At 33.7% G+C, this 12,014-nt stretch overlaps 1 protein-coding gene across 2 annotated transcripts; it reads left to right on the forward strand.

The window, feature by feature from the left end:
* Window positions 1-4,174: 4,174 nt before the first annotated feature.
* Window positions 4,175-5,983, forward strand: LOC122594119 (G-type lectin S-receptor-like serine/threonine-protein kinase At1g34300). 2 transcript variants are annotated; one of them, XM_043766597.1, is made up of 2 exons: window positions 4,175-4,196; window positions 4,610-5,983. In XM_043766597.1, exon 2 carries the CDS (start codon window positions 4,714-4,716, stop codon window positions 5,797-5,799), a length of 1,086 nt encoding a protein of 361 aa, XP_043622532.1. In that variant the 5' UTR covers window positions 4,175-4,196; window positions 4,610-4,713; the 3' UTR covers window positions 5,800-5,983. The 2 variants fall into 2 exon arrangements, with proteins under 2 accessions (XP_043622532.1, XP_043622531.1); XM_043766596.1 differs by having other exon boundaries at window positions 4,187-4,329.
* Window positions 5,984-12,014: the final 6,031 nt, after the last annotated feature.

A 12,014-nucleotide genomic window follows, 5' to 3' on the forward strand; every position in this document is an offset into this window, starting at 1 on the left:
AAAGCTTATTAATTATTATATTTAGTTGGTAAATATTGTGTTTTTATAACGTTTTTAGGACAAGTATGATGAACTCTTGGTAGAAACTTATGGGCCGGATAAAAATGAGCACCCAACCGAGATCGTGGCCACTCTTTGGGAGAAGGCATGTGGCGGGATGAAAAAGGGATCCCTGTTTGGGGCGACCCAAGATATATTGGCTATGACGGGAGTGACATTGCAGAATTACAAAGGTGGACCTTCTAATGGAGAGGTTAGTTATTTATTGCTCATTGCTCAGTAATTTAAGGTTAATACTCCCAGGTTAATAGCTTCTAAGTATTTAGTTTTTTGCCCAGTAAGTATGTCGTTTGATTTAACTATATGAGTGTTTTTATATAAGCTTGTTATCAAGGAAGCTTGTTTGGGTTTCTTAGTATATAGAATGAATTGTTCTCATACTTGTCTTAATTGCTCCGTAGTTACTTCTTTAAGCTTGTTTGGGTTTCTTAGTGTTTTTATATAAGCTTGTTATCAATGCTGTTTTTTTACACATCAGTATCAATGCGTGGGGTCTGGTCGTATCAATTGTCAAGTAGTTTGTTTGTTGTTCTCATAGTTACTACTTGTGTAGCACACTTGGTGTGGTTGTATCAATTGCTAAGTAGGAAAGAAAGATAGAAGGATACTGATGATGAAGGTACGTCGTATGATGATACAAAAAAAAGAAGCACAAAAAAACCTAGCATGGTCGTCATATATGGTGGATCGATACGACCTCTCTTCGTTACGTACTATTGATTATCAATGTGTGCCAAAACTCTGGATAAATTAAAGAGATTGTATATATATTTATAAGATAGCTAGCTAGGGGAGATCGATGTGAAGATTTTAATTTTTTGGTCACGTAGCTAGGCAGTTTTTATATGCATATATGCGTTATAAACTTTCTGTAAAAATGGGTTTGTTTACTTTTTATTTTGATTTCATAGTATTTATTCTTGCTGAAATAGATGATTCATTATTATGATTCATTACTTTTTTAAAATTACACAAGTTGTTACTTAAATGCAATTATTCGTTATATATGCTTAATTAGACGGTCTCAACAACCTATTTACTTACTGTACTAGTATAAGATGATCGGTACTTATTATGCATATTATGTGTAGTCTAATCATGATTCTGAAGTACTTATTCTTTGCCTAATTCAGTACCTCGCTGATTTAATTTGTGTATGATATATATTTTATATAATATAAGTCATAATAACAGAATAACTAGTACGTGGCCTATAAAATATCATATAATCTCCTTAGCAATAAAAAGTTGCTCAAAGTTTTTAGATCGTTAAATTTTGATCAATTGGAAATATGCAAACAAGAAATGGTCATGCATCTTAATTATATTGCAATACTTTAATAATTTGTATCCAATAGTTAGAGCCTAATGGCTCCCGATCAATCGGCTCATCAACCAAGAGTCAATTGTGAATTCAAGTTATTGAATAAATGAGGTTGCTTTAGAGTTATTGATAATATGCACTTATCTTTGTTGGCCTTGTGGTAAATAAGGTTCTTATGGAGCAGGTTAGAACTTTGGTTAGCTAATCTTTCAGTGTAATTTTTACATTGCTATTAAACAATGCTTGATTATTGTATTTATGGATGTCCTTGATTTCATAGGTGGAGATTTTGAAAGAAGAAGTGAAAAGGCAGAAGATAGTAAATGAACAAACAAAAAAGAAAGCTGAATTAGCCGAGAAGGAAGCAGACGAACTGAAAGCAAAGGTGTCTGAGTTGCAAGCTCGCGAAACAGAAAAGGAAGCGACGGTGAAAAGTTTGCTAGATCAAATGAAAGTCTTTGCCGAGTTTATGAAGATCATGCCACAATCTAGTTAGTATCAATATTATCTAGCCGGATCCCTCTTTTTGAAACTAACAAACCTTTTAAACTTGGATCCCAATGTATTTTGAACAAGTATGCGATTGGCGAATTATGTATCTTGATATGTGAAATGCATGTGGGTGCTCTTATTATGGTATTTATATATTTCTGGTTTCTGCCGTTTGGTTTATTAGTTATCAAGTAATATAAAAAACAGCACGAGTTTCCTACAGATTTGGCACATCATGTAATCTGTCAGAACAATGGTAGGTTTTTTTCACAATCTGTCAGAAATTCTGTTGGAAAGATATAACTCATTCCGTCGGGAATTCTGTCAAAAGGTTTTCACACATCCGTCGGAAAATCCGTCGGTAAATTAAGTAACAATAAATTATTTAATAAATGCTCCGACGATAAATCTGTCACAATTTCTGTCGGAAAGTCTAAAGTTCCGACGGAATGTCTAAAGATTATAAAATTGGTATATTGACAGATTTCCGACAGATCTTTCTGTCGGAAAATCATTCCGACAGAAATATTTCTGTCGGTGAAAAAGTTCCCACTTATATTTTTCTGACGGAAAATTTCAGTCGGAAATCTATCGGTGATGGCTTTTAGCGACGGATTTCCGACAGAATTTTCTGTCGGTATACGACAATTCTGTAGTAGTGTCATAATCGATGGTTATGTTAATAAAACTCATAACCTTTAGGAAAAAAATTAATAGATCTCCGGTTAACCGTGAAAAAACCTATTAGTGGATAGTTAAGAAGTAAATCGGGCCCGTTTACTCATAATCGACAGTTATGTTTATAAAACTCATAACCGTTAGGAAAAAACTAATAGATCTCCGGTTAACCGTGAAAAAACCTATTAGTGGATAATTAATAAGTAAACCGGGCCCCTTTTTTTGGGTCTGGTATTTGTAATTCCCATGCCTACATGTGAGAATAGTCGGTTAGGCTATCTACATTAGAGCAATTAACGGCTTCACTTTTCCCTTGTCAAGTAAAGACCGGGGGTATTTTTTTATCATTTAGATAGAACCTCGAAACAGCCTTTTTATTTAGGTAGAAGGTTGTTTAATTCTCAAACTTTCTCATACACCGTTGAGATATTGAGACCCAAAAGCCATAAAAAACAACATTGGTCTGTTTACTTACTGGCTTTCCTCGGGTACCCACAAGCAATATTTATCATTTGCCATTCGGGGGATAGGGAAAATGAAAGGTTGTCATCTTCTATGAAAGAGAAATGTAAAACTCCATAACTTTTCCATGAAGCTTCCAATTTGAAAGCTACGTTTTAGGTCATGTACGTGGTTTGTATGTTGCCAACGTTTTAGCATATTACTCTGTGGAAACTTGCTTATAGTGTCCTACATATAACGGAATCAAACACGCTTAATAAATGATTGTATGATGATACTACTCTAACAAATAAGTTAACTATATAATACTACGATAACATTGTATAAGTTTTAAACAGCCTAATGACTAAAGATCTCCTGATAAATAAGTCTATATAATTTTATACATAATGTTCTCGTCTTTCTAACATTATTTCAAGTGCTGGTGGCGCCATTATCGGCGTTATTGTTTCATCATTGGTAAGTTCTATTACACAATATTTCTAGCAAATCTTGAGGGCACCATGCTACTTGGAAGGCGCATTAGAGGTTCCCGAGCCTACCTTAAATCCTTTTTCGTATCTGTTCGAGCCTAATGATTCTTTGCCCCGAATTGCATGGAATAGTGGTGGTTAATTATTAAAGTAGATTGAGGTTCAGAAGGTCTCAAAAATGACCTTGCTTCTCGACTCGGTAAATATCTTATGATAGTCGTGGGAAGGGCGTGTTTGGTTCGCAGAATCTGATGGAATTGGAATTGAATTTCATTCATTAGTGTGTTTGGTTGTTCAATGATGAAGGAATATCATTCCGTTGGAATGTAAACATTCCCTCATTTGATGGAATCTCCATTTCCTGGGGATGGTGGAAGGAATCTCATTCCTTTCCACACTTAAATCTTCAAAAGATGAAAAGCATTCAGTCAAATCCCATTCCATTCTAATTCCTTTAACAGATTTCATTCTTTTCAAAAACATTCCGTAAAACTCCACAACATTTCCATGAAGGTTCCTACCTGAAAGCTACTTTTAGCTCATGTATGTGGCTGTGATTTACATATAATTATTCAACAAAACCAAAATTCATATATGATTATTCAACAAAACCAAATTAAAATTGATATTCCATTGGTCTCTTTAATATATAATGACACTTCCACAAACAAGTTGTTAAGTATATGATCGACATACATCCATAAGAGGTATAAGTTCAAATTAAACACCCTAATGACTAATAAAGAAATCTTCGTAAATACGTCTCTTTACTAAAAATTTTTAACATTATGTCAAGTGCTGATGTTGGTGCCATTATCAGGGTAGTTGTTTTGGTCACAGGTAAGTTCGATTGCACAATCTTAGGAAGCAAATTTGAGGGCACCATGCCACTTGTAATTTAATATTCCAAAAATTGGTAAATGGATATGAATCCTTTTTTAGGCTTCCATTCCATGGGAGCATTGAGCCTATCACTCTTTTATAACTAGTTAAGCAGCCTAACCCTATATTCAAGATTTTTTACCTGAGGTTTGAACCTGGGTGTCTGGTCATACCATTAGGATCCCTAACAAGCCTAACATATTTTCAAGATCTAATGTACATGGTATCACTTTTGCAGGTATTAGTGCAGTGGTAATCATATTCTTAGGCACTCGATACAGGTGTTTTGAGAAAAAAACAAAGGAGCCAATAGTAGACGACTCTCGGTTTAGTTCCCTGGCCATGATCCAGTTCCTGGATGACATTGAAAGGGAAAGGCCCATTCAGTTCACCTATCAGCAACTAAGAATAGCCACAAACAACTTTACCATCAAACTGGGTTCGGGTGGGTTTGGGACTGTTTACAAGGGTATCATCAGTAACAACACACCTGTAGCAGTCAAAGTACTCGATGGGACTTCCGACAAGAGAATTGAGCAACAATTCATGGCTGAAATGAGCACAATGGGAAGAACCCGTCACTTTAATCTGGTTAGGCTATACGGGTTTTGCTTTGAGTCAAGTTTAAGAGCTCTTGTATACGAGTTTATGGTAAATGGCTCTTTAGATCACTATTTGTTCAAATCCGACAAGAAGACTATTATAGGGTTCGAAAAGCTCCATGAGATAGCACTAGGGACGGCAAGAGGTATCACGTACTTACATGAAGAATGTCATCAAAGAATAGTCCACTATGATATCAAACCAGGAAACATCCTGTTGGACTCAAACTTTTGTGCAAAAGTATCCGATTTTGGTTTAGCCAAACTTTGTGATAGGGACAGTTCTCACATAACTATGACTGGAGGACGGGGGACCCCAGGCTATGCAGCACCCGAGCTTTGGATGGGTCTATCAGTTACACAAAAATGTGATGTATATAGTTTTGGGATGCTTCTTTTTGAGATCATCGGAAGGAGAAGAAACATGGATGCAAGTCTTGTTGAAAGCCAAGAATGGTTCCCGGTATGGGCATTGGGAAAATATGAAAAGAAACAATTGAAGGATTTGATGATAGCTTGTGGGATTGCAAAGGAGAATGAAGAAGTTGTGGAGAGGATGCTTAAGGTGGCTCTTTGTTGTGTTCAGTATAAGCCCGAGACTAGGCCTCTGATGAGCATCGTTGTGAAAATGCTGGAAGGGGCTTTAGAGGTTCCGGAACTTCTAAATCCTTTTACACATCTGTTTTCAGGAGTTAGTGAGGCATGTGATTCTTTGGCTGAAATGCGTGGCTTAGATTCGTCTTCATCAGAAGCAGTATCCATTTCTAAAATGGCAATGGAAACACCAACTATGAAGAAATATGACATCACAATTGCATCGGTGTAATTACCTTGCGATAAAGTATCTGAATCATATCAAGGAGCATCCGAGTTTTAATATTTCAATTAAGTTTCGTATGTAATTTCCAAAATCAATGACTACAACTCTCTATTTCATCTGCTCCTCAGCGGTTTATAATATCCTATGTAATTTCCAAGTTCCTTAAGAGTAACAAATTTTATTTCATATCCTTGGCAGATGTATTTTGTCTTCTGACTTGGTAAATAGAGTTTCCATTTTGAGTATATATATAGATATGTATATGTATATGTATATATATATATATGTGTAGGGGTGGTTTATTTATAGTACATGTACTATTTATAGTACATGTTACACATGTGTAACTTAACTTACACACTTCTTCTTCCTTCTTTCTTCAATTTCCGACCACCACCACGATCATCTCCGACCACCACCATGATCCTCCAGCGACGGCGACCATCTCCGGCGAGAGTTACACATGTGTAACTACAACTTACACATGTGTTAGTTAACTTTCCGGCGAGAATCAGGTTCGTTTTCGGATGGATACGGTACGGGCCAGAGGCCCTCATCCGTTCTAAACCTAACCGTCAAGGGACGCATTTGGGAATCGTATGGATTTGATGGGCGGAGATCCAAGAGATGGTGGCGGTGTGCTACGGTACGGGCTCCGCCCTTTCTGCCGGCGCCGGCGCCGTCGCTGGGTAGTCGGAAATGATGGTGGCTGGTGGTGGTTGTCTCAGGAAGGAAAAAACCTAGAAATTTTAAACCCTAAAATGCTAAAAACAAGTTGTACTTACACATGTGTAATTACTTACACATGTGTAACTCTCGCCGGAGATGGTCGCCGTCGCCGGAGGATCATGGTGGTGGTCGGAGATAATCATGGTGGTGGTGGTGGTGTTCGGATATGGAAGGAAGAAAGAAGAAGAAGGAGGAAATACCTTGTACTTTTTGTACTTTTTCAAACCCTTGTACTAAAAATAACTTTCCTCTATATGTGTATATATATATATATGAGAAAAGTAAGTATATAGGGCTGTTATGCACCCAAATTGGGTAAAAAACCCAACACATGCCAATATTTTAATATTTTAAACCCAACTTAGGTGTCTAACGGCCTCATATTTCCTCCCCCTATTATATATAATATATTTTATTTTCTTTTTTCAAAAATATCTTGTCATATTTGAACTCATTTGAAGTGTCAAAAAAGTTTAAATCTAAGGTCGTTCACAACGGGTGCATTCTCACCCAAATTATCGCCTTGATCTAAGAACACCAAGAACGAGTAGAACATGAAGGTGTGTGGTGGACATAAAGCTTTTTAATCAATCATACGAGTATATAATTAAATGGAAATGAGAATATAATAGGGTGTGAATGGTGCTAATGTTGGTAGGGGTTGTGTTATGGGTAAACTCTTGGTGGGAAAAATGATGTAACGATGATATGACATTAAGAAATTAAGAATTTGGGGATAATGGATGCATGGTTGAAAGAGGCCTAATTTATACTATCTATATAAACAAATTACCCAAAAAAATTTTAACACTTTACCTTTAGAATTTCTAATTTACCTTTTAACCAATAGTACAATCAAACACTTTACACATATAATTGCACTAGGGACGGCAAGAGGTATCACATACTTGCATGAAGAATTGTGAAAATGTTGGAAGGGGCTTTACAGGTTCCGGAGCCTCCAAATCCTTTTACACATATAATTTCAGGTGATAGTGAGGCAGGCGATTCTCTTACGCAAATGGCATTGAATTTTGAAAACTCAGATTGGTCTTCATCCGAAGTGGCATCCAAATCTACATCAGTAGAGCAAACACCAATTATGAAGAAACATGAGATCACATTTGCATCGGTGTAATCACATTGGCTCAAATGGCATGGAATGTTGGTGGCCTAGATTGGTCTTCATCCGAAGCAGTTCACAAATCGACTGTAGTTAACGAGACACCCCTTATGAAAACATATAAGATCCAAGTGGCCTCTGAATAGTCGTACAGAATGAAAGGCGAGTTTATTTTGATGTATGCAGGAGCTTATGGCTAACTCGAAGTTTTGCCTTCTAACGTCTTGTATTTAGAACAGTAGGAACGATATATATCTGCTTCTGTTGCTAAATGTAAATTTAGCTTACTCTTTTCAAATCAAAATTTATATATGTACATTACTTTTTTCAAATCAAAATATCTTGTCATATTTGAACTCATTTGAAGTGTCAAAAAAGTTTAAATCTAAGGTCGTTCACAACGGGTGCATTCTCACCCAAATTATCGCCTCGTTCTAAGAACACCAAGAACGAGTAGAACATGAAGGTGTGTGGTGGACATAAAGCTTTTTAATCAATCATACGACTATATAATTAAATGGAAATGAGAATATAATAGGGTGTGAATGGTGCTAATGGTTGTAGGGGTTGTGTTATGGGTAAACTCTTGGAGGGAAAAATGATGTAACGATCATATGACATTAAGAAATTAAGAATTTGGGGATAATGGATGCATAGTTGAGAGAGGCCTAATCAATACTATCTATATAAACAAATTAAATTACCCAAAAAAATTTTAACACTCTACCTTTAAAATTTCTAATTTACCTTTTAACCAATAGTACAATCAAACACTTTATCCCTAAAATTTTAAAAATACTCTTAAAAAAAATCTTACGCGTGTCCCTTCCCTGAAGTTGCTCACATAGTATACCTAAAAAACACACATGCATTACTGAATTTAATAATCAATCTAACATAGAAAAATGCTTACTCTAAAACAACGACGGTTTGCACTTTCAGCCGGACTAAGAAACACTTGAGTTGAATCATATATTCATGTAATAACACGGTACCGCTACTTAACCAACGTTTTTTTTCCTATGTCCCGCTGTATCGCACGAGTACAAGGCTAGTTATACTTATAAACTGCTTGAAGTAGTTCTTGAAAAAATAGCTCAAGTTTGGAAACAAAAAACTTAATCACATTTAAGCATTTTACAAGATCATTATTTAAATATACTGTCTATGTTGCATATACATTGTCAACAATCAAAACTGATAATAAAGGAATGTAAGTTCCAAATTGCTTTTAGTCGAGAGTTTAATAATAGACCTATTCATTCCACAGTTCTTATTCAAAGACTAATCCTCTTGCATCCTTCCAAGCCCATTCACAGGCCCGGCTTTGGATAAGTGCAACCTGTTCCATTGAGCAGGGCCATTAATATTTCAGGGCCCAATTTTAAGTCTGCTAACGCTTTATATATTACCACTTTTCTGAATATATTGAATGTTCATAACATTATTCTTTACTTCCTTCCAAAACCAAAGTTCTATTCGAGCCAATTATTAATTTTTTTTTCAATTTGTTCTCGACCTTTTGTTTTTTCATACACTTAAACATGTTTCTTTATAATGTAATCCAACTAATTTTTTCATTTGTTTTGCCATTTTGTTTTTTACTTGGACTTAGACATGTTTCTATATACCGTAATTGTTAGGATTATTTTACTGGCTACGTTTTTATTATAAAATACAAGTTTGTTTATGGGACTATATTTTAAAGCTACGTTTTTTTTTTTTTTTTTTTTTTTTTTTTTGTAAAACATGATTAGACTTCTTTTACATATTATTAAGACTTAATTTTATCTAGTTTTTTATATTTCAAAGGCCTATTTTAATATTGTGACACAGGGCCTTCAAAAGCGACTAGACGGCCCTGCCCATTCATATACAATCTAATAATAATAATGGCCCAACAGGTTTTACTTTAGAGTTTAGCAACCGTAGCAAGTCTCTACATATTACTCGTATATAGTTTCTAACTAGGTTATAACCGGGCGTTGCCCCGAACTATTTTATCTTTTACTGATTTTTCATAAGTTATACTCATATACAACAAAAAAGATGGCAGAGTTATGTTGGAGTGTGATTATTTTATTATAAATCGTATGTCCGGAAATAATTTAAGCCTACGGGGTCACACGAAATGACACGGTAACTCGATAATATTAATTGATATATTAAAGTAATATATTAATTAGTTAATCACGAAATGATTAATTAAACATAATTAAAGGATTAATTGTATTTAATTAATTAAAGAGGTTGATAAAAATTCTGAAAAATGGAAAATGAAATTGGACCCTAAAAATCAATGGCGGGGCCGGTTGGAATAGGGCTTTGTAAGCCTTGATTCTAACTTGTTTTCCAAGATTGTTTAACCCAATTATCCCCTATAAATAGAGGGCTTAATTCTAGGTTTTGGTGGTTGTTATACACACTTTTTCTTTCACGTAAGTTTTCTCTCCTCTTCTCCCTTTTTCTTTGAAGTGGCCGATCTCCCCTTTTCTTAAGGGTATTTCGACTTTGAAGTTAAGGGTTTGTATCAAAGGGTTGTTCGGTTAGTGATCGAGGTACTAGCATACATTATTCTGGGTGTCTAGTGTGCGATCGTAGAGGGGTTTTGCTTTAAACCCTACTTGATAATAATACTATTATTATTATAATTTTATTGGAGCTTTGCATAAGGTACACATCTCGATTCTATTCTTTGTTAATTAATTTGATTGCATATATGTTTCGTTTGTGATTATATGTTTATTTATGTATTCATATTCTAACAAGTTACACGGAAGTCAAAGCTGGTAGTAGCAACCCTCTAATGTATATAAAATTGGTGCAATTTAGAGCTAACTTACCTCCCACCAAAACATACATTTAGAAACTCATACGTTCATCCTAACTCAATTTAAGATAACTGGTATCTACCAATATATATATAACAAGGTGTTCAATTCATTTATAAATAAACAAGAACCCTTGGATGAATTCCATCTTTGATTAAGAGTCATTAGATCAAATTTAATTATTTCATCTTTCTTAAATGACAATATTAATACTTATACTTTTTATGATTATACAAAAAGTACCCCTTTAAATTTAATTTACATTTTTTGATTTTTCATCACAAATTTACACTTTGTATCCAATAATTATAATCATGGAATCAAAAATAGTAGCTAATATATATACCCCTATAAATTTAATTTACAATGTTTGGTTTTCCATCACAAATTTACATTTTTTACCCAATAATTTTAATCAAGAAATCAAAAATAATAGCTAATATATATATATAAGAATAATAATAGTTAATATTATATATTCAATATATTAATAGCTAATATATATTTAATACCCGATTAATACGCGTAATACACAAGAAACATATATAATTAATGATATGTTAAATTTTTATAATATCATAAGTTGACAAAAAATTAACCAGGTAAGAATTAAACCACTAGAAAACATAAAGTTACATTAGTCGTTGATTAGATTCTGGTTAACAGTGACCACACCGTTCGCTTTTAGGCATGAATTTCCTTTTTGTAACAAAACTTAGTCATTGTTTCTCATTTATCTTTGTGCTTTATTTAACCACAGTTTTGAAAAATAGATACATAATCTATTAGAGGTCTCGCTAAGTAAGGTTTTCGTTTCTTTGGATGTCTTTCATTTATCCGGATATGTCTACATTGTCATTGCACCTGAGTTTTAACGTTTTGCTCGAATAATTTAGTTATACACTAAATTGCTTAGCAATTTAATTATCAATCTATATAACGCATGTTGTGTTAATCTAACTTAAAATTATGCATAATATTGCAAATTTCATACAATTATTTTTCTGATATATAACTCTGATAGCTTACTATAGACTCCATATTTGTTTTATAGTTTTTATTAAGAAGGCCGGTTTGACTCCGGTCCAGTTTTTAAAACATTGATTTAATAAAGACGTTATATGATAAAAATCCTATACAAAAATCATTATAACCAAATTTTATTTGTTATATGATTAAAATCGTATACAAAAATATAACTTAATAGAAACGTATTACAATAAAAAGAAAATTTTTATTGTAATAACATTAAAAATTAATTGTAAAGATAAAAAACGATGCAACATATAAAATATTAGTTTTCATAATTATATCATCAAAAACATTAATTATTAATGTCTACAAACTTAAATAAGGAAGTAATAATAACTTAAATTTAATTAAATTAAATTAAATATAAAAAAGTTAAATAAGGTATAGGACATCATCATTTGATCTAATGCCTCTAAATAAAAGTTAAAATTTATCTAAGGATTCATACTTCTTCAATTATGAATTAAGGTTTCTTATTAGTATATATTTAGAGATAACGAGAGTAA

This window comes from Erigeron canadensis, chromosome 3 (genome assembly GCF_010389155.1).
Source record: "Erigeron canadensis isolate Cc75 chromosome 3, C_canadensis_v1, whole genome shotgun sequence".
NCBI lineage: Eukaryota > Viridiplantae > Streptophyta > Magnoliopsida > Asterales > Asteraceae > Erigeron > Erigeron canadensis.